Genomic DNA, 21,955 nt, shown 5'->3' with positions numbered 1-21,955 from the left:
TGCAATGTTCTAAAAAGTAGTAGTAGTAGTAGTAGTAGTAGTAGTAGTAGTAGTAGTAGTAGTAATAGTAATAGTAATAATTTTATTTTAAGCAAATAAGAGAAATGCTGCATGGTATCTCTACTTTTTGAGAAGTCAGAATGCACATTAGCCCATTAAATATCCTCATGTGTACTGCTGTAAAGAAACCTGTTTTACTTCATTTAATCCAGTGCTTTTTAACTGTCTTTGACCATACATTTTTTTCCCCTGTATAATGTGTGATAACATCTCATAAAACCAGTGTTCTGGTGAACCACTGTAGTGCACACTGCAACAGACACATGAAGACTTTCATGACTTTGGAGGCATTGAAACAGTGTAGATGATTTTACCACATGGCCTTAGCCAAGATTTTCACTTTATAATTGTATTATCTTGAGTGTGTCATTTCACTTTGTTGGCTGGAACTTCTGAATCTGCAAAAATGGGGGTGATATTATCTATCTCAAAAGGTCACTGTTTACCACTAGAACATAGTAGGCAGCAAACAAGTGTTGTATGTTCTTTTCTTCTCCTTCTGATATTATTTACTTTGCCCCACATATTTAATTTAATATAAGCATAAACTTTTCCCATTCTGATTTTCTTAGGATAATCAATAACATTCCTTTGCCTTGAAAAATATACAGAATTATGTGTGAAATTTGAACCAAGGAGTCTGTACCACATTGCTGTCAAGCTGCAGGCTCCTATTTGATTTTACTTTCTTTGAAGGCCACATGTTCACTTCTCCCTTTGAATGTGTTTCTTACCTTTCAGCATCCAGACTGGTATAGGAGATCGGAGGATGGCTCAAAGCAGATCTACTTAGTGAAGGATACCTGACTTCCCTTCCTCCAGATGACTAAAGACTCACTGTCGCTGTATGCTTGGCCCAGAGCATTGTCCAGATCAAAACATGAGAATTCTCATGGATATTTAAGAGATATTTGTCCTGAAATCCAGGAATGAGCAGACCACTGTCATTATCTTAATCACCTGGAATTTATTATATTCTGGAAATCAAATTTGCTTCAAAATATATTCACACCATTTATGCTCATTGTTTTTTTTTTTTTAATTTTTATTTATTTATGATAGTCACACAGAGAGAGAGAGAGGCAGAGACACAGGCAGAGGGAGAAGCAGGCTCCATGCACCGGGAGCCCGATGTGGGATTCGATCCTGGGTCTCCAGGATCACGCCCTGGGCCAAAGACAGGCGCCAAACCGCTGCGCCACCCAGGGATCCCCATTTATGCTCATTGTTGATGACCATCCTATGATGTTTTCATTGAGTTACTATATAGTGGATATGTTAATATCCAGTGAAGAAAGATGTGGCCCAAACTGGCAAGTTTCTTCTTTAGAATTGTATAGCTTAATTTGGAGGATAATATTTCTACCTTTCTGATAAGAAAAGTCACATGAGTGCTTACATTATGAAGAGTAGATTACTTTTTGAGATGTCACCTACTTTGATTCAAAGCTCTGTAACTGTGGTATTTAAATCAAATAAATTGAATCTCCTCTTAAAAAATACCTCACAGTCCATCCTGTTCTGTTGTTTTTTGAAGTGACATTATGAATTATTTTAAACATTTGCAAGGGCTAGGATTATTTGTTAGAGCAAATAACTCATTACACAGGGTCTCCAGAAGTCTACCGTGCAAACTGGGAAATTCCTTGCTTGTCATTGAACTACATACTAATCTGCAGTAGAGATGAATAGGCACTCTACTTTTTTAGTAGTTCCAAAGAATGACTAATTCTTCGTCATATTATTTGATACTGACTTCCTCCATATTCATATATGCACATGCTAATCAGCCTCATCAGAATCAATGATATTTTGATGGTTTGATTTATTTTAGTGACTTTTATATTCTGAATCCCTAGAATAGATCAGATATAGAAAAATAAATGGGAGCAAGTCTGAACAACTCCGAGAATAATATTCTGCTGTCTTCTTTAATTAATCATCTGAATCAGTACATTTCCATTTCTCTGTCATGACTCTATATTTAAACATTTCATATTTGTTACAGAAATGCACATAAAATTATTAGATCATCAGTTATTATCCACGATGAGCAAATTTTAAACTTATCAAATTTATTTTAAATAAAAATGTAGCAACATAATGAACATTTGATGTAGCTGGGCAGATTCTCACTTTTGCAGCATTCCCCTTTGTTTGTGACTCTGCCAGGCATCTGCAGATGTTTTTGTGGTTCTTGAGGAAGGAGAGGAGGCCACAGAAATGACCCCTGCATCTCTTGTTACATGCCTACTCTGATTGGTGATGACTGCTCAGAAGGCAGGCTTGAGAAGGAATCTGAGTCTCTGTGGTTCAAGGAGAGAATTATGTGGCTGATTATTGACGTCTGCCGTGAGCTTAGCACTGGAACGTAGTGGCAGAGGTGCAACGTTTTGTCATCTTGTGTGTAATGGAAGGAGCTTTAGTTTGGGAAGTCAGACAGCAAAGTTTCAATTCCAATTGTGCATCAATGTGGCTTTGAGCATATCAATTAAACACTGTTTCCCCGTTTTTTCCCCCATCCAACAGGGAAGATATTGCTGTAATAATAATTGAAGGTTAATATTTTAGACCTATCCCGGCTGCAAAAATGCCATGGTAGTATCTATTCTGTAGGATGTCTAAGATACTTTGGGCGCCTGTCATTTTTATAAAATCTCTGAGACTTCTTTTCAGTTACCATCTGTGGTCGATTATTATGGTGATGACCCCCCCCCCCCCCCCCCCCCCCCCCCCGCCCCAGTGCAATAGGACTTCCACTGCTCCTACCTCTTTTCAGTGTGGTCTTTCTGCTCCCCCATCAGGAGATAAAATTTATTTATCTACCTTCAACCTGGGCTGGCCTGTCATTTCCTTTGACCAATAGAAGGTAGGAGAATTTAAGCCTTCAGAGTTGTTAGAATTTCTGCCTCTGGATTGGGATGAAAGGGCATGTGGAGTGAGGGGCCAGAGGACCCAGCTGAGCCCAGCCCCAAGCCTACATGCCAACTGCAAACAGTTGCATGAGTGAGACAAGCACAAAAACCTCCCACAGAATCAGGATAAGAAAACAAAGTAGTGCTATTTTAAACCTATGTGTGTGTGTTTGTTGTCATAATGCAGAAGTAGACAGCTGATAGAGAAGTTGGAAGTCAGTCAGTAGGTCTCCTATGACTGGAAAAGTTCTAACAGTTGGTTCTGTCTCTTAGCTAGGGTTACCTTAGTTCTCTTCCATCTGGTTCTTATTCCCTAGCAGGCCACCTGGGCTTTTCACAGCATTTTAGTCTCTGTTCCAAGAGGACAAAAACCAGAAGTTGTCAAGTCTGTTAAGGCCTCACCCTAGAAAGTCACACAGTGAAGCTTCTGTCACATTCCACTGATCAAAGCAAGTCACAAGGCCAGCCAAAATTTAAGGGGAGAGGAAACAGACTTCCACTTTTGATGAGAAGAGAAACAAAGTCACTTTGCAAAGGGGCAGGTGGGATAGGAGGGACTTCAGTGGTAATATTTGTAAATAATCTACCGCACCAACCTCAGGTGCTTGATTAGTACAAGTTCCCACTAGATTTCTTTCTTTCGTTGTGTGTGTTCTGGGTTAGTTGTGTGCCACCAGGAGTTCAGCACAGGACCTGGCATGCTGTGTCATCATTGCTTCAGTGTGGTAAAAACACCCCACGTGTTTACATCCAAAGGACAGAGACAGGCACTCCTGGGCTTGTGGTGAGTGGAAAGGAAGAGAGAAAGGAAAGGCATTACCAAATTTCTGGTGGTCCCTGGTCATAAATATAATGGTGTAAGAGAGTCAGTGATTCCCATTCACTGTCCAACAGGCCGTGGGATTTTTCAGTGTGTCTGTCTGCCTAGCCCATTGATATTGACTGTTGTAGTGAAGCTTCCTCCAGAATCTGCCAGCCCAGGGGAGTCAAAGGTACGTTGACGCAAGCCAGCCTCAAAAATGGAAAAGGGCCAGGTAGTAGCTACATTTGTGGTGAGCATATCATAAGTATAAACTTGGGAAATCACTGTGTTGTACACCTGGAACTAATGTAATCTGCATCAACTGTACGTTAGTTTGAATGAATGAATGAATGAATGAATGACAGGAGGGAGGGAAAGAAGGAGGGCAGAAAGGAAAGGACCAAAATATAGGCTCCGTATCCCTCCATACTTCCTCCCGCTGAACCCCTGGTACAAGGAGGTTCTCTCATTCTTGGTGTCCTTAGTCACAGTTCTCTGTTAGGATGAGGGCATACTTACTATTACTTCCCTTGCCCAGTACTGAGGCTTCCTCCCATGATGGAGTTGTGTGTCTCCGATGTTTTCTTCATCCCAGGCTTGGTGTGTCTCAGCCATCAGCAGTTTTGCACAATATCTTTGTGTTTCATGAAACACATGGCTCTTTTTCCCAAACAGACTCTGGGAATTCAGGGCACGCTTTTAATAAGAGGCCAGGCAGACACTGAGTCCTAAAAGTACAAAAGTACAAAAGGTACAATGTCATAGCACTATGGTTAATAGCATGAACCTTGGAATCAGACAGGCTTGGGCAGAAATCTAGCTTTAATCTCAAGTTGAGAGTGCTGTCTTGCACAAGTTTCTTATTTCCTATAAGCTATAATTTCCTCATCTGCAAAATAGGAATTATAATAGTTCTTTCTGGATTTGTTGGAAAGACTAAGTAAAAGAGAGTACATATATAAATGAAACACAATGATTGTGTCCAAAGAAAGAATGTCTGACAACTTTCTTTAAAGCTAACCATAAGTTGCTAGGACATTTTCAAGGACAGATCTTGGTCCAAATTTGGAGAAATAGTTTCTGATTTTAGAAAATTGAAATGCAAGACCATACTGAAAAGTTTATCTCACACCCCTAGGCAGAGTTAGATTTTGCCCCTCTGTGCTTCCACAACATTCTGTACTGATTTCTATCAATAGTCTTCATCTCTCTCTGTTGTGATGATCTGTCTATACTGCAAGACAGTTTGGGACATCAGAGTTGCACCCTTCAAGGTCAATTACTCTGCTGTGTTCATCTTGGCACCCTAAATACTAGCACAAACCCTGGACTGAGAGGAGGCTGTAGTGGTGGGATGGATGGATGAGTGGGTTCACAGCCGATCCACTGGTTGAATTACTCCCCAATTTGTAAAATTCACTTTAAGTGTCATTTGCACTGGGAAGCCTTCTTTGATTTTCCTCTGCTATGATGAATCTCTTTGTGGACCACAGGAACTAAACTGTAACTATTCCCTTCTCTTCTTAAAAAAAAAAAAAAGAATATTATAACTAAATGGACTTATCTACTTTAGATTATAAAGAGACACCAGATCCCATTTGATACTCTCTTTCATAGGTTTTCACCCATGATGAGTCTTGGAGAAACATATATTAAATTTAATTATGCAGATTAACTTCTTTGAGGGTTATCATGCATGTTGGCTAAAAAGTCTCTTCAGGGGTGTTAATCCCAAGCAAAGAGGACTCAAAAGAACGTGTGTTCTAATAGCCTATGTATAATACAGGATTTTCCCTTTAACAGTGCCTAAGAATCTCTAAATTAAATTATACAGCATCTGTGATATTACCTTAAAACTACTGGCATACAAATAGTTGCAGTAGAATTACAAGAGCTGTCTGCTGTTCTTCAAAATTAATTTACTTTCCCTCAGTTGTTTGTCTATGAGAAGCATGTAGCGCATGATACCCACCATCTTTAAGCAATATGGTGTTTTCTTCTAAGGCTTATGCACTTATTTTGAGAAAATGCTTTTATTTTCAAATGAATTTATGAATAACATACTGTTCTGGTGCTCTCATATGTTTGTAGATCATATGCTTTGTTCTTCCTATTAAAGATGGCAGAAACTCCTTTAATTGCATTGGGGAGTAACACTCATGATTTATCTAGATGATATCATCACCGTAACAGATTTTCTGATTGTGATTAGTCTTTAAAAGCATCAAAAGTGCTACACAAATTCATGAAATTTCTCTATAATGCTTAGGTGTTTTTCCTTAGAAAGTGATAATTTTTAAGGTACCATAAGGATGTTTGTCCAGTATGCTACGTAAATAACACTATTGTGTTATTCAGACTTAGGAAAAGAATGGGCCCCCAAATAGTTCTAACTTCTTTTAGTTCCTTCTTGCTAATGTGATTCCTTTAAACCTTGGGTTGACATTATTAGATCCATGGGCGAAATCTGGTTGGCCTCTCTTTTTGTAAATAAAGGTTTACTGGGACATAGCCATGCCTACTATTGTTTGTCTTGTCTATAGCTGCCTAGGGATATAGCCCACCGAACAAAATTTTACCATGTGGCCTTTTGCAGAAAACGTTTGCTGACCTGCTTTAAATCCTTTATGAATCTGCTTCTATTTTGGGGAGCATGGGATATTCAAACAAACTCAATCACCCGTAGTTGCCCCAGAACACTTGCCTTATTAAGATGTCCCAGGTTCTGCTGCATTGGGTGCTTCCCTCTGTCTCTGTATCTTCTAATCCTACATCTGAAATTCCCATAGTATTGTACTTATCTGTTTCCATGCCCATCTCCTGAACTGGAAGGACAGGGGCAACTTCCTGTTCTCCTCTGCTCTTCCCAGAGCCTGGCACAGTGTCTATACCTATTCAGTGCTCACTGTTCACAGAGTGAACAAATGAATTACAATTCCTAAATATAAAGCAGCATTTTTATAGGTATAATTTATAGGTATAATTAGGTATATTTATAGGTATAATCTGAGACTCTGAATAATTTAGAAACCACTTGTTTATATTTTTTTAATAATGAAAAGATTTTGGGGACTCCTGGGTGGCTCAGTGGTTAAGCGTCTGCCTTCGGCTCAGGGCATGATCCTGGAGACCCATGATCAAGTACCACATCGGGCTCCCTGCATGGAGCCTGCTTCTTCCTCTGCCTATGTCTCTGCCCCTCTATCTCTTTTTGTCTCTCATGAATAAACAGTTAAAATCTTTAAAAAAATACAAATAAAAAATAAAAGATTTTTTAACAAGGGCTTTCCCCTCATCATTACATTTCCTTTGTGCTTGGATGGTAATTAATTTACATTAAAAACAAGTTTATGTTTTTCCAGATCACATCTAGCATTAGTTCTAATTAGGCTAAATATTAAGAACAAATCTCTTTGAATTAAAAAAAATCTTGCAGACCATCCCAATCTCATGTCAATGGTTGAAAATAAATGGACATTGTATCCATTTTGTCAGGGTCTTAGGACTCAGAGGTAGCCAATAAGAGGGTCTGGTTCATAAAGCATTCGCTCGTTGCAGCAATACTTATTAAATCTGGTGTTCTGGGAGGGATGAAACAGTGGTAAACAAAATAGTCTTTCCTCTGTGGAGCTTATGTTCTCATTCAGGTAGGTAGTCAATCAAGAACACTTCCAGCTGGTGGCAAGGCCTATGGCAAGATGAAAACAAGGTGACAGAAGAGAGAGTAACTGGGTAGCAGTTTAAACTGGTGGTCCTGGAATGCTCCTTTGAGGGAATAGCATTGGAATTAGAATTGGAATGATAAGAAAGAAGCAACCATGTGAAGATCATGGGGAATTGGATTCTAGGCAGAACAAACAGCTGGGATGAAGGCCCCCCAATCTGGGAAGGAGTTTAATGTGTTAGACGAACAGAAGGAAGGCAAATGTGGCAGATGTACAGTGTGTAGAGGAAGATGGGGGAAGAGAAGCTTCAGGAAGTAGGTAGGCAGTAGTGGGGAAGTGTTGAGGTTAGGGCATATAGGCTCTTAATGCTCTGGTTTCAGAGGAACTGAGGGATGGGGCTTGGTCCTAACTTTCTGATGCCATTTAGTATCTAGAATGGCCTGGGGAGACTAGTGAGTCTGTTGTTGGTCTGGTCAGTGACCCACACAGTAGCCAGGAGCTCCAGAGCCCCACGCTATGTAACTCCAGACCCACCTACCTCCCTCTGGAGTCCTGGGAAGCCTACCTGTGTGTCCACTGCCAGGTTGAGATGCTTGTTGGTCCATCCTCTGGGTCTAAACAGAATGAAGATGATGATTACCTACATGAACACCTGTCCAATTAAGCACCTTTAGAAGTTAACCCTATTTCATCTTATCATTCACATGGGAACATGGTTTGTTACGTTCAGATAAGATGTTTTCTTAATGAAGGATTAGATTTCAGGGACTATATATGTCAGGGCAGTGTGGCCTAAATGGGCTGGTGAAAAAGATTCACTTAAATGAGAATGTGTTTAGCCTGTCCAACTGTTTTGTGACATGTTGTTATTAGTATTATTAGCGTTCAATTAAAGTAATAAGTGCGTGTGATCCATGACCTTGCAGTTGAGTGTACACAGGATACAACAGCTGACAGATTCAGCCATTTTGATTCACTTCCATAAATGTTTTGGTTCATTAAACATTGGATCAAGCCAATCCTTAGCATCAGACAAGGAAAATGAACAGATAATAAAATATTTTGTATGGCATTGGGAAAATAACACCCTTCAGATGTCACTGATATTCCTAAAGTTACATCAAATACAAAGAATTTCAGATTCATTCCAACAATTTTGACGGTTAGCTGGTGTTTCAGTAAAATGTCCTTCCTTCCCTACCTGGTTGCTCAGACAGTTTGTTTAGATGTAGCTCACCCCAGCAATTATGGGTATTGTTGGAAGCTTGCAAAGTTGTCATCTTGCTGTGGTTTGGTGAAGTCAAGACCTAAGGAAGTTTGTAGGGAGGAGGAAGGAGAGGGAGGTGCTGGGAGGAGGATGATGGAAAAAGGTCTCTTTTAACAAAGAAAAGGCAACTCAGTGGGAGTGGAGGCTGGCAATCTGCTAAAAGGAAATGAAAGGAAATTCTTCATTTCTAAACGGTTCATTGACCCATGATAATAAAGCAGCCCTGCCAAAGAAGGATAATTATCTTTTTAAGTATCTGATGCCCTGTGGGTGAAGGCTTCCCTTCTCCTCTCTTGAAAAATGAACTCAGATTAAACAAATGCTCCTTTTCCTAGTTTACCATTGACATGAATTTCCTGATTATGAGCAAAATTAATCAGTTTTCCCTTTCTTCCCCCCCTTCTTTTATGGAAATCAGGCCCACCCAGCTGAGCTCAGTGCATTTCCCTTTGGGCTTTGACTCCTACCAGTATGATGGGCTACAGTGCTTGATATTCTAGTGAGACTAGCAATCGTAGAATTGGGGTTTTATTATGCCCCTTAGCTGCTTAGCTTTAGGCAAAGCATGCTCTTTTAAAGCAACAAGAACAAGGCAAAAAGAAAGAAACAGAAAAGAGCATTAGAGCACTTTTTTCTCCTGCTAGTATCTGAAAACTAAACAAAAATTAATATATCTGTGTATGTGTGTATAATATATATGTATATAATATATATATGTATGTATGCATGCAGCCACATATATGAGGAGTTTAAATATAAAAACAACCGAAATGTTATTGATGGTGTAACATAGAATATTAATTTGTCACCAACAAATGATCAAACTTACTTTATTTTTCCCTAGATCTTGTTTGTTTGGGCCAATAGCATAAGTATGTTGACTCGTCTGACTTAGAGAATACATTAAGATGGTGTTGTCTGCATAAGTTAAAAAAAAACACCCTTTTCTTAAATTAATGATTTACCTTCAACTGGCTTCCTGAATTCTTAATAATCAGTTTGAGAACATTTGTCATAAATTGCCTCACCACATGGTACATCTCTTATTATAAATGAAGTTTACTGTACATTTTCAGAATGTCTATACTCCTTTTAAATATAAATAAAACAACTCCTATTGTATTTTCATTACATATTTCTCTAAAGAGATATTGAAATTAAATTTTTAATCATGGATATTCTGCTTGCTTTTCCAACCCAGTGCCTTTGGCTGCTTGAGAAGACAGAGCTTTTGAATTGGGGTCAGGAGATAATGGTCCAGAATAGATTTTGCCTCTTGGCATAATTATTTCAGCCAGCACTTGAGTCTCTCTGAACATTAATGTTCCTTTCTCTTAAAAGATTTTCTCTAGTACACCACTGTTTCCCCTTCAAAATATAATTAACCATGTTTATAAGCTCTTTTTGAACTTCTTGGAGTTTGGTGGTTGGTAAATATTTGTTCTTTTATTCCTTAGTCTTTGAGAGTTCAGGCGCTGGGCCAAGGGGATTCAGTACTGTGGGAATAAACTTCTTGGTAAAAATGCTACCAAAAACAAGCAAAGTGTGCCTTAACAGAACTCACCACAGATGTCCTGGTGTGTCCCCTTCGGCCGGTAGAGCGTTTCCGAGACCTGCATCCGGATGAAGTGGCGGATTTGTTTCAGGCGACTCAGAGAGTTGGGATGGTGGTGGAGAAGCATTTCCAGGGAACTTCTCTCACATTTTCCATGCAGGTGAGTGTACAGATGGCTCAGAAGTTACTTTTCTAACTTTTCACATCTTAGCATTGGACTCCCTTTTAAGCTGCCATCTCACTGGTAAGGCAGCTGTGGTTGTTTGTGTCTTACGTAATAGCAGAAAAATGTGTTACTAACCTGGGACCATCCTACTGTCCACTGGCCCCAAGATGGACTGCGGGATGTCAGCTGAGGCACTGTCTGCAGTGTTGTTTACAAAGCAAGTGGGAGTAATAGACAAGTGATTTCATGGACATTAAGACATTCCAGATCTTTTACTGGAACTGGGATTAGACTAGTTATTTTTATTGTGTGGTAAATATGTTTTGAGTACTGCATGGGCCTAGCCCTGCTTTGCTTTAGGATAATAGAGAAATGCAAGTTAGATGGGACCTTGCCCTCAGAGGGTTCCTTTTCTCTTTAACTTAAGCCCCAGTGATTGATTATGGATTGGTATGAAGCTGGATTGACTGAATATTCTGTGTGGTCTGCTTCTCTGGAAGAAAATGAGTCACACACCCCCATTCAGTGGAGATCTTTAGGCAGAGGTTGAGCAGAGTGTGGGAGAAGGAGGTCTGTGGTAAGTCATCGGCTGTGGGAATTGAGTAAATCAGTATGACATATCCTATGCCCCTTCAGATACCCCGTGGGAAGAGCAGGGGGTATTAATACCTAATTATAGTCCTTAGTGGCCTTGAAATTAAATGACTCTGCAGTAACCCCTTGGTAAGGAATTGGCTTATTCCATCATGTGAGACCTTTGCCCCTCTGTGCTTTAGTTATGCAGAATATTTACCATCCTTCTTCTACCTTCCTCATCTCCCCACCATAGACCTTCAAAGACAACAGATAAAGAAGGCTGGCCTTTTCAGGTTATGAAAGGCTCAGACTAAAAATGCTCTTAAATGCTTCTTAAAATTTTTTTTGCTGCCATGTCTATGTTGAGAGTGAACTCCCCCTTTAAAATACAGTGTGCATGTGTGTGTGTGTGTGTGTGTGTGTATGTGTGTGTGTGTGTGTGTGTGTTGTATGTCAAAGCATCTGAGTCACCTTCATTCAGGTATTTAAGCTCAGGGTGGGTTTATCAAGCTTATGCTACAAATCATGTTTCAGAGAGACCAAATGAAGGCAAGTGACAGCAGACATCTGTCAGTGTTAAATGAAATGATAGAAGAAGACTCACATTCACTAGAAATGGCCAGTGCTAGTTATCTAACATGATTTACTAAAAAGTAAATTTCATAAACATAGGAACTGACTTGTGCATAGCACATGGAGTACTTTCATGTATGCTGTGTTTTCAAACTTTTTTAAAGCTTTGAACCTCACTAGGATATTTATCCTGCAATCCTATGAACCTCTGTCCCCATGGATACATACATAGATAAAGGACACCAGTTTTACAAAACAACATTTACCTTTTCGATGCACTCTAATAGTTTTTGTTGTATTATCTGATTTGTTTTTAGTGCTGATCACCATCCATTAAGCTGCCTCCATGACCCACTAATGGGCTGTGACTTCGAGTTTGAAAACCACTGATACATAGTTCTCCTTAATCTTGACCACAGCAGAGCAAACATTCTTACCCATTAGTCTGGGTCACAGAGGTAGAAAGATTTGCTAAAAGTTGCAAGATTCTAATTCAATTTTGCATTTTTTGGTTATAGACATTTTGGTATCTTGCACCAGCTAAGCACTTGCTTTTGCTTCGTATTGTGACTGGTGACTGGGCAAGTTGGCTCATTTTTAACTAAACAAATAGTTTTGTAGGCTCTTAAAGAGCTGAGGATGGGAAAAGGGATCAGCTACAATGAATGCTCTTACTTTTTTCCCCCAAGGTCAGGACAGCTGGAGAGGGCCCACTCTTGGGTGATCTTCCCATAAAAAGACAGCTCATATTCCTGCTTAATGGATTATGTTTATAGCAGGCTTTTTTTTTTAGCAGAGACTTATAGTAATCAGATATTAATTAAACTACATTGGATTTAAAGATAACCAAAAGGTGTGATAATTTACCTCCTCAAACATCTCCATCCTTCCTTTAATGCAATTAAAACCATACCCAAGAGCAAAGAGCATGGAAAGTAACAAGAGGGTTGGTTCACTGGATAATTTATATCATCTTTATACATAACTTCTCACTCTCCGGCGGAAATGGAGAACTGTCTGGTCCCACACATTTGAAGTGAATGGTCCCCATGAGAATACTGCAAATTAACACACAATGAAATTGGATCTAAATTATTAACGAGAGATATTTCTGAATAAGCAGGAGATACCATCTATCTGTTTTCACCTCTGTTATTTATCTATCTTTTTTCCTACTTCTAGGATGGCCCTGAAGCCGGACAGACTGTGAAGGTGAGTGCTTATTATGTGCATACAAATTAATAAGGGGCAATTATGAGAACTAATAAAAATCACACTGAGCCATTTGCAGCACATTGCCGGTTCATTATGTTATCTCCGAGGTCAGGGAGACCCTCAGTGTTAGAGCCATAAATCCTGACATTATAAACTATGCCAAGCAATATGTTTCCCATTAGTTTACAAGACATTTACCTTTTGTAGTAAAATTATTATTGTGTAAATGCTAAAACAGAAGCTAAATCAAAGAAGTTGGAAAACAGAAACTGAAGTCAAAGGAGTTGTGGGTGGAGTAGTGTCTAGGGAAGAGCATTGAGCCCTGTGTGGATTGGCAGGTCGTGTGTGAAGCTGAGGCGTCTGGGTTCTACACACACCCTGTTTCTGCCTCATTGTTCTTGGGCAATGGGCTATGCCAGGTGGTTGCCCATGGTTCTCCCCTTGCTCCATACTCTGCTTCTCTCTTTTTCTCTCCACCCATATACCTGCACTTTTCCTCCCTTTGTGTTTCATACTAAAATTCTAACTTAATGGAGTCAGTGGAGCTCAAAGATGGGTTTTTAAGTGTGCTAAAAGAGGAAAGGAGGATTTATTAGGATACTCTCTGCTTTCCTAGTAAAATAAAATAAAATAATAAAATCCTGGCTGATTCTGAAGCTGGGTTTCTGCGCCCTTCATACAAATGCAAATTCCTCCACAGTTAGGTCCTATACCTAAATCATAGAAAAGGCTATTGTTTCAGTGCTAGAAATCAGAAGAAAGTCGAACTGGGGTGCTAATATCATACTAATAAGCAAAATAAGGTCTTATGGTTTTGAGATACTGGCTGTGAGCGGCTAAGGTAATGCTTGGCACCAAACAGTGCCAAAAAAACCCCAGTTCTTTTTTGATATTAGTTTGCATGAGGCTTTAATGTTTAACAGAACTACTGTGAGACTTTTAAAATAGAATGTCTTGGAAGTACTTCTGAGGAACAAATATCCTATAGGGACTGCCGTCAAATTCTTTATAATAAGAAAGAGCTAGCCTCCTGATTGCTCCAGACACATGATGTAATAGGGACAGAGGGGACTCAGGGCTTTTCTCTACCCCACTGTCCACCCCCCGCCAGGCTTCTAAACATGCAGACACCAAAAAGAGTATAACATGAATAGCTTCTTTCTGAAATTGTTTCTTGAAATATGAAGCACAACGTTTAAACCTGGTTGCTAGTTTAAAAAAAAAAAAAATCCATCCAGAATGCAAATGTAAATTCTAACAACACTAGACTTGGTTAGATGCTATTTGTCCTATCCATTTGATGGAATTCTTTCAGCCATTGGAAGTATGGTTATAGAAGCATCACCAATAAGGTGGGAGAAAGCAAAAACCATATCAAATGGAATGCACAGATTAATACAATGCACAGATTAAACATATCTAAAATTTATAGGAATATATATGTAATATCTCAAAATTTCATTTTAGAATTCCGAATGGGATATTAAAATTATGCCCTATACAAGCAGGCAAATTGAATTGAGACCAAAAGTAGATGATGGTTGCCAGGGGCTGGAAGAAGGTGGGCATGGGGAGTGACAGCTAAGGGATAAGGGTTTCTTTTTTTTTTTAATTTTTTATTTATTTATGATAGTCCCACAGAGAGAGAGAGAGAGAGAGAGAGAGGCAGAGACATAGGCAGAGGGAGAAGCAGGCTCCACGCACCGGGAGCCCGATGTGGGATTCGATCCTGGGTCTCCAGGATTGCGCCCTGGGCCAAAGGCAGGCACTAAACCACTGCACCACCCAGGGATACCATAAGGGTTTCTTTTTAAGTTGATGAAAATGTGTGGAATTAGATGGTGGTGATGTTCTTGCAATGTTATGAATATTGTAAAATCCACTGAATCATATATTTTAACATGGATAATTTTAATAATTTTATGGTATTTGAACTGTATCTCAATTAAAAATAGCAATAAAACATAGTAAAAAAAAATCCAGTGAATACCAAGTCTAGCAGGGCTGGAGTACCATGACTGTAGACTATCTGATTTTATTATTTTTTATTTATTTTTTAAAAAGATTTTATTTATTTATTCATGAGAGAGAGAGAGAAAGAGAGAGAGAGGCAGAGACATAGGCAGAGGGAGAAGTAGGCTCCACGCAGGAAGTCCGATGTGGGACTCGATCCCGGGACTCCAGGATCATGCCCTGAGCCAAAGGCAGATGCTCAACCCCTGAGCCATCCAGGCATCCCAGACGATCTCATTTTAATTGTGACTTTTTGATGTCCCAGTTACCTAGCCAAAAAAGTTAGTGGTTTTGTTAACTTCAGTGGAGTAATTCTTGCTCCATAGGACTTGTACATAAATTGTTGAATGTGATTATTATCTCCACCGGCATTGTTATTTAACCTAAGTTACTTTTTTTTTTTTTTTTAACAATTCTGTATGTTTGAATCAGTAGACTGTATTGCCTTGGACATCTCTCAGCTGTTTCCAGTCTAATCACAGAACTCCCCCAATATGAATGAGGGGGGCCTCTCAAGTCCTTGTGGAATATAAAATGACTAAACGAAAACAACCACACATATGCATATGAAAACTTCGACGTATGACAAAGTTTTGAAAACTGTGCTTTTAGAACAAGTCCACATACGTGAAGATGTCTAATCTATGTTTTTCCAAGTGCAGTCCTTATACTACCTGCGTAAAAATTAATTCGGGTGTTAGTCAAAAAAAAAGTTGACACTCCCAGTTCTTATTCTCAGTCTTTGTGTTCAGGGCTTGGGAATCTTCATGGTGAACAGCACACCACATGAGTCTTTTCGGAGTATGGCCGTTGATCAGCCTCATTAATTTTTGGTGATACAATAGAAGCTGGTAATGGGGGGATCCCTGGGTGGCGCAGCGGTTTGGCGCCTGCCTTTGGCCCAGGGCGCGATCCTGGAGACCAGGGATCGAATCCCACATCGGGCTCCCGGTGCATGGAGCCTGCTTCTTCCTCCGCCTGTGTCTCTGCCTCTCTCTCTCTCTCTCTGTGACTATCATAAATAAATAAAAATTAAAAAAAAAAAAAAAAGAAGCTGGTAATGGCCACATACCCCCTGATGCGTGGAAGCCAACCTTATGGCAGCCAGCCCCTCCAAGGAGCAGGGCAGCACCTTCAGGATTCAGCTATCTGGTTCTGGATCCTGCAGTTCAAGACTGAGCATTTCATGTTTTGAAATTCACACAGTTGCGCATTTCAGGGTAGCATTTGACAGCCTGCCATGGAACGCACAGTGACTGTTGGCTTCATCTTTGCCTGTGTGTCTGACTCTTGGCATTCTGCTTAATGTGGGTTCGAAACCATTTGTGTCTCATACTGGGTAGTCATAACAGTAAGCCCAGCGATGATCTCTTCCCCTGAAGCAACTGTTGTTATTGTTAGTGAAGGTGTACCACTGGGTTAGACTCTTGAACATGGTACCACCTCCGGGTTTTTTGTTTCAGGGGCTTTCGATTCTGTTTTTGCAAAGAACAAGGATGGCCTCGCTTACTTAGTAAGTAATTCGTAAGCCGGAATGGAAAATAGGAAAGTAAAAAAATGACCTCATATTTCTCAGTTCATTATTCAGTTTCCTTTTGAATATAAAAGTAGGAAAGCCCTGCTATCTACCTTGTGATCGTTACAACAGTTGAGGCATCCTGCGGACTTGAGAAACAATCTCTTTTTTTCTGGTTTTAGGCATATATCACAATATATGTATATACACATACAGCCACATGTCGCTGTTTTATTAGCCTCTTCTGACTCCCACCCCCCATCTGAAGTGGCTCTGCTAAGGCCTTTACTCTCTATCCTGTTGCCTTCTTTGATTTCCTTCAAGGCATTCTTTCCTGTTTTTTAATTTGTGTGGTTGTTTTTGTTTCTGTACTTGTATTTCCTTAGCCCCTCAAAAATGTAAGCTTTTTGAGGATCTGCATTTTGTCATTGTCTACTAAGGCCCTTTTGGGTGGTATGGGGAAGATAACAGGACTTTGCTCCATAGAGCAAATCCCTACTTGTAAGTTTCTAACTTGAGTTAACATGAAGCAGCAGATAATAGGTACTTGCACTTCAGTGTGTAGTCAGGGATCCAGGTCTCCTAGGATTTCTCTCAAGAATCCGTCTTTCAGGCATCACTGACAAAGACCAGAATTTCCAGTGATCAGGGTTCCCAAATCATATTCCAAAATGTAATTTCAACTAGCCAAATCACTAAAGACAGTGTTCTGCCCTTTAAAAGGGATGCTTCTTAGTAAGTTTAATGTGACTTATCTTTTAGAGTAATTACTATGTGCATCTTTGGGAAGGAGGGTGTTTTAGATATATTAAAGAGAGAAATTTATGGCAGGCAGGTAATCTAGACTCTCATAAGAACTATTTATAGAATATGCTTGCTTACCCTTTTCTGTATTTATGGACTTGAGTCCCCTACTTAGATATTTAATTTTCTAATACTAAGGCAGTGGGAGGTGTCTTAATAACTATTGCTATATTAGCTAGCAATTTTCAGATTGCTTGAGAAAGAACAAGAAAAGGAGTTCTTTTTAAAAGTGTGATTTAAAAATTAAAACCAAAACAAAAGTGTCTCATTCACCGAGGGGTCTCTATGGTCCTAGAACAGATGTTCTATGTGGAAATTTGATAATCTTTTCAGTTCAGGACATAGAGGAGATTTTAGCTCTTCATGAAGTCCAGTAGTTAATACACTTTGGTGTTAGAGGTTCCGTGGGAATATTAGCTATACTATTTTACTTTGTGACCTTGGGCAGGATTCTTAACCTCCCTGAACATCTATGTCTTCATTTTTCAAATGGAGAGAATCCTATCTATTTTGTTGAGTGGTGGTAGGGAGAAACCAACATGAATAGATGGCCCAGCCCGCCACATACTGTCCCTGGGACCTTGTGCACGTGTCTTAATATTAACCTAACCCTCAGTTTTCTCATCTGTAAAATAGGCAAAGACGACTTAAGAAGAATATACTTGGAACTGAGATTGTATCACCGATGAGTTCACAGTTACACACTGAATTCTTGCCACTATTAGCATTTGCCATTTTGCTTAAATTCTTGAGAAAATTTAATCACATGACTTGTGCTATTTGATTTTCAACCTTGAAATTATTTTAAAAGTGGCCAGTTGAACATTCAGGAACCTGCATTATTAACTGGGGGAAACTATCTGTAGCCTAATATTTTTTTAGCCTCTGATTTACCCTAGAGTAATGGGTAAATCATGGTTCTAAATCAACATTACTTCAGAATTATGTGAAGTAGGTTTTCACAAAGCAGAAACCTGCCTTCCTCCCATGCTGATTCAGTAGGTCTGGTGTGGGACCCAGGATTCTGCATTTTAACAGACACTGTAAGTGATCCCCACACATGCCTTAGTCCAGTGCACAGCCACTTAGCATCAAAGTGATGAGAAGATTCAGAGGAATCTCCACATAGCTCCTTGTTTTCAACCCAAATGAATTCCTAAAATTTGGTGTGCACAGAATGGAGAAACTGACATATTGGGAATGAAAATGATTTTACTGGACTGTTATTTGTTATTTTCATCTGTAAAGAAATTTCACAAGAGCTGTAATTTGTCAGAGAACTTTTGTCCTTTGATTAAAACCATGACAAAAAGTGCCTTCCTATGTTTATACTTAATTCCTGCATTTACTGCCAGAAGAATTAGTATTTTGAGGATGTAGTAGCTTTTATCTTGTGGAATTGCCTTAGAATTTCTCTCTTTCTCTCAGAATGAATCCAGTTTGCCTGAATCTGGTAAACCAAAAACAGTTTTGGTGCTCAGGGGATGGGTTTGGGTGTACATTTGGAGTGGATACCTCCAAACCTGCCCTTCTCTCCTGGTATGTACCTGTCTCTGACTCTCCCTCTCCTTCTGGTGATCTGGGAACAAAACCTCTGGTGCCTGGCTCTCCAGGCAGGAGAAGGAACCAAGAGCCTTTCTGTCTCCTGTGGGAAACTTCCTTTCTCCTACTAAACCTCTAGCCTCTTGTAAGTAGGTACAAATCATTGTGTTTTTTCATTTTTAAATAGCTAATTTTAATTTGCATGATGTCATGCAAAGCACTGAAAGAAAAATTAGCCAAGCCGCCTGGTGTTTTCCAGTTACCTTTTTTTTTTCCTCTGTTCTTTCAGTTTCACAGTCTGCTTCGGTAGACGGGGTGGGGGATGCTGGAAATGGAATGAGGATGGAGGGGTAATATCATCAGGATTCCAATATACTGATGGTGAGGAAGGACTCTGGAGCCATACAGCCTGGTTTCAATCTCAGAGCTGTCACCTACCAGTTGTATGCCCCAGCAAAAGTCAACCTTTCCAGCTTCACCATTCATTTGTAAATTGCTCAAATAAGGACCTCAGTGACACTCTACCTCCTAGGGGTGTTGTGAAGACCAAATGGATTAATGCATGTAAAAGCCTTTAAAACAGCACTTAGCATGCAATATATCTGAATAAATGTTTGCTTTGGTTTTATCATTTTCACTTAATCTTCACAACCCTTAAAAGTGAGCATTGGTGTTTTACACTTGAAACCAAGATTTATGGAGGTAGAGTAACATATCAAACCACACGGGACTGACTGGTAGTAGATTTCTGCTATGTAATGTAATGAACAAATGGATACACATTACCCAATTTTAAAATATGATCTATGGTGTTGAAGGCCCCTTGATACCCCTGACATTCCACAGTTGCTTCATTATCATCTCCACTTGGGGGTATCCCAACCCCCAAGATTCAGAGGAATCTCCACATAGCTCCTTGTTTGAGGAGATGATTTCTCCTCAAATTCAAACCTAGGCCTGTCTCAGAGCCCCCTCTCCATATCATGTGGCCAGCTGTGCCTAAAATACATCTTGCGCCCAGTAAACACAGGGGATGAAGCACAAGGAGAGTTTTTGTAAATATTTTGTCACCCTCAACATAGATTAATCTGTAAAAATTATTTTGCTTTACCTAGAATAATATTGGCTTCTCCCTAAAAATACCCAGAGAATTCTCTGTTTAACTTTATTATACAGATGAAGGTTAACTAAACTAAATGCTGTTTTATTGCTATATATCAATTTGTAGCAGAATTATATGTTTTAGATCTTTAATTTTTCATTAGTGCTACCAAACAAATTTCTTTAGTAATTGGAGGACCGGACTTAAGCAAAGTGGATATTTGGCTGTTAAATTTATTTTGAGATGTGTAATGCAGAAATGTGGCAAATGTTGCAGATATGTTCTGAATGCCAATGTTTTATAGATTCCAGGGAGCTGTCTTTTACACCTGATGTTAGTTGGGGGGAGGTTTTTAATCACTGTCAAGTCCAATATCTTGTGAAAAGCAAAGTGCTCTGTAGACCCCATAATGCTTCATAAAGCTAAGGTGTTAATTATTCAGAGTTACCTTCTAACCTCTATTGATGCCATCACTCACTCTTGCCATTTTGCCTGTGGAATACTAGGCACTCAGTAAGTCAGCACTGAAGGAATTTCTCTCTTGCTGTTTTGCTCCATGCATTTCAGGCCTGAGAAATAATTTATAAAATTCTCCAATTCCATATAACCAGCTCATTGTAGATTTAAAGTTTTGAAACTGTGGCATCTAAGTAATTGGCTTCACCAAAATGTGAATCCTATGGAAATTAACAAACAAAAAACAAATGAGACGAGGAATAAAAAGAAAAATGAAAGTAAAGGTAAAGTCAATTAATCATGTGACAAGGATTCAGTTTTGATGAAATATGGTCATGTCAGTCTCATTAAACGACCCATTTGTTATAAATCACACCACACACCTTAAATATCAAATGGGGAGGGAACATCCATTAAATAATGTGTAATTTGGTTGAAATTGGTTATCGTAGCTGAAACAGATACAGATGATATTACAAACTTTTGTTTTAGGAGTTATTAACAGCAAAAATAATAAAATATAGAAGCAGATTACTTACTGTCTATATTAAATGTAAAAATGCAGATCTGTGTATTGTTTAGAGATTTGGACACACATAGGGTTGGGATAGCCCCAAGTGGAGATGATAATGAAGCAACTGTGGAATGTCAGGGGTATCAAGGGGCCTTCAACACCATAGATCATATTTTAAAATTGGGTAATGTGTATCCAATTGTTCATTACATTACTTATATTTTGTAATATCATTGACATTTTAAATAGATTTTGAAAAACTATACAGTTTTATATATTTTTTTTTCACAGAGGGTTTTCCGCCAAGAAATGACTATTATAATTCATTCTTTTTCCTTTGTTATTCTTAGCATATAACTGGTTCTCATACTTTCTACATTCAAATCTGTGATGATGGAGCCCAGTAAATAGATTTTTGAAATCTTTTGAAATAGATTTTGTAAATGGTATCAATTCCCAGTTAACTCTGTTGTTGCCCAGAGTTAGGAACTGCTGTTTTCTGTATTTCTATAAATACATTTTGATTTTTGGTCAAAGTGATCTAGGCTTAATTCTTGCTGCGATATTCATCCTTAGTTATTCAGTCCCTTTCAGGGGCTCCTCTTTGCCTTTTATGCTCAAGCCATTAATAAAATAATTCTTAGAATCTAAAAGCAGCTGGAATAGTAAGGATTTGGTGACTGAGCCTGGGTCAGATGGAAATCAGCTTAATGAATAATGGACATGGCAACCTGCAGAGCTACACACATGGAAGTATTAGAATAACGACCTTACTAATGACATTTAAGTGAAAAATACAGGGTTGGTGAGAATCCGTAATGACTCTTGGGCCAAACACAGTGAGAAATTCTGTCCCTCCCTTAGAATTACGTTAGTGCTGGGTAAGGATAATTTTGAAATTTTAACTTCAAGAGTCATGAGGCATCAATACTACACCTGTGGTCTCATAGCAGATTCCCTCTGTGGAGAAGCCACTCATCTGCCAAGATTAGGGAAATTAGACGTGGACGTCTCTGGAAGCCTTCTGAGTCAGAGGAGTCCCAAACCTCAGGAGGAGAGGACAAAACTGATGGTTTGAATTCCTTCTGGGCTCATTCAACATAAATATCATATTTTTGGGTCCTGTTCATGAAAACTTCCATTTTCTTCCCCTGGTAGTTTATTCCCTTGAAGAAGCTCTTCTTGTTCCTGATGATACATGAAAAATCAACATG

General features: G+C 39.1%; 1 protein-coding gene across 9 annotated transcripts in view; it reads left to right on the top strand.

The window, feature by feature from the left end:
- The window catches only part of FHIT (fragile histidine triad diadenosine triphosphatase), a 1,370,758-nt gene that overhangs the window by 1,105,586 nt on the left and 243,217 nt on the right, over positions 1–21,955 (top strand). For 7 of the 9 annotated variants that reach the window (XM_041762987.1, XM_041762984.1, XM_041762986.1 and 4 more), the window contains 2 exons: positions 10,279–10,424; positions 12,762–12,791. In XM_041762987.1, coding sequence (XP_041618921.1) covers positions 10,279–10,424; positions 12,762–12,791 — 176 coding nt within the window. Of the gene's footprint in view, positions 1–10,266; positions 10,425–12,761; positions 12,792–21,955 lie in introns of all 9 variants that reach the window. The other 2 variants (XM_041762990.1, XM_041762992.1) reach the window with 1 other exon arrangement.

The sequence above is a fragment of the Vulpes lagopus genome, chromosome 7 (assembly GCF_018345385.1).
Source record: "Vulpes lagopus strain Blue_001 chromosome 7, ASM1834538v1, whole genome shotgun sequence".
Classification (NCBI taxonomy): Eukaryota; Metazoa; Chordata; class Mammalia; order Carnivora; family Canidae; genus Vulpes; species Vulpes lagopus.
Note: the sequence above shows the minus strand (reverse complement) of the source record. Positions and strands in the feature narration are given on the sequence as shown.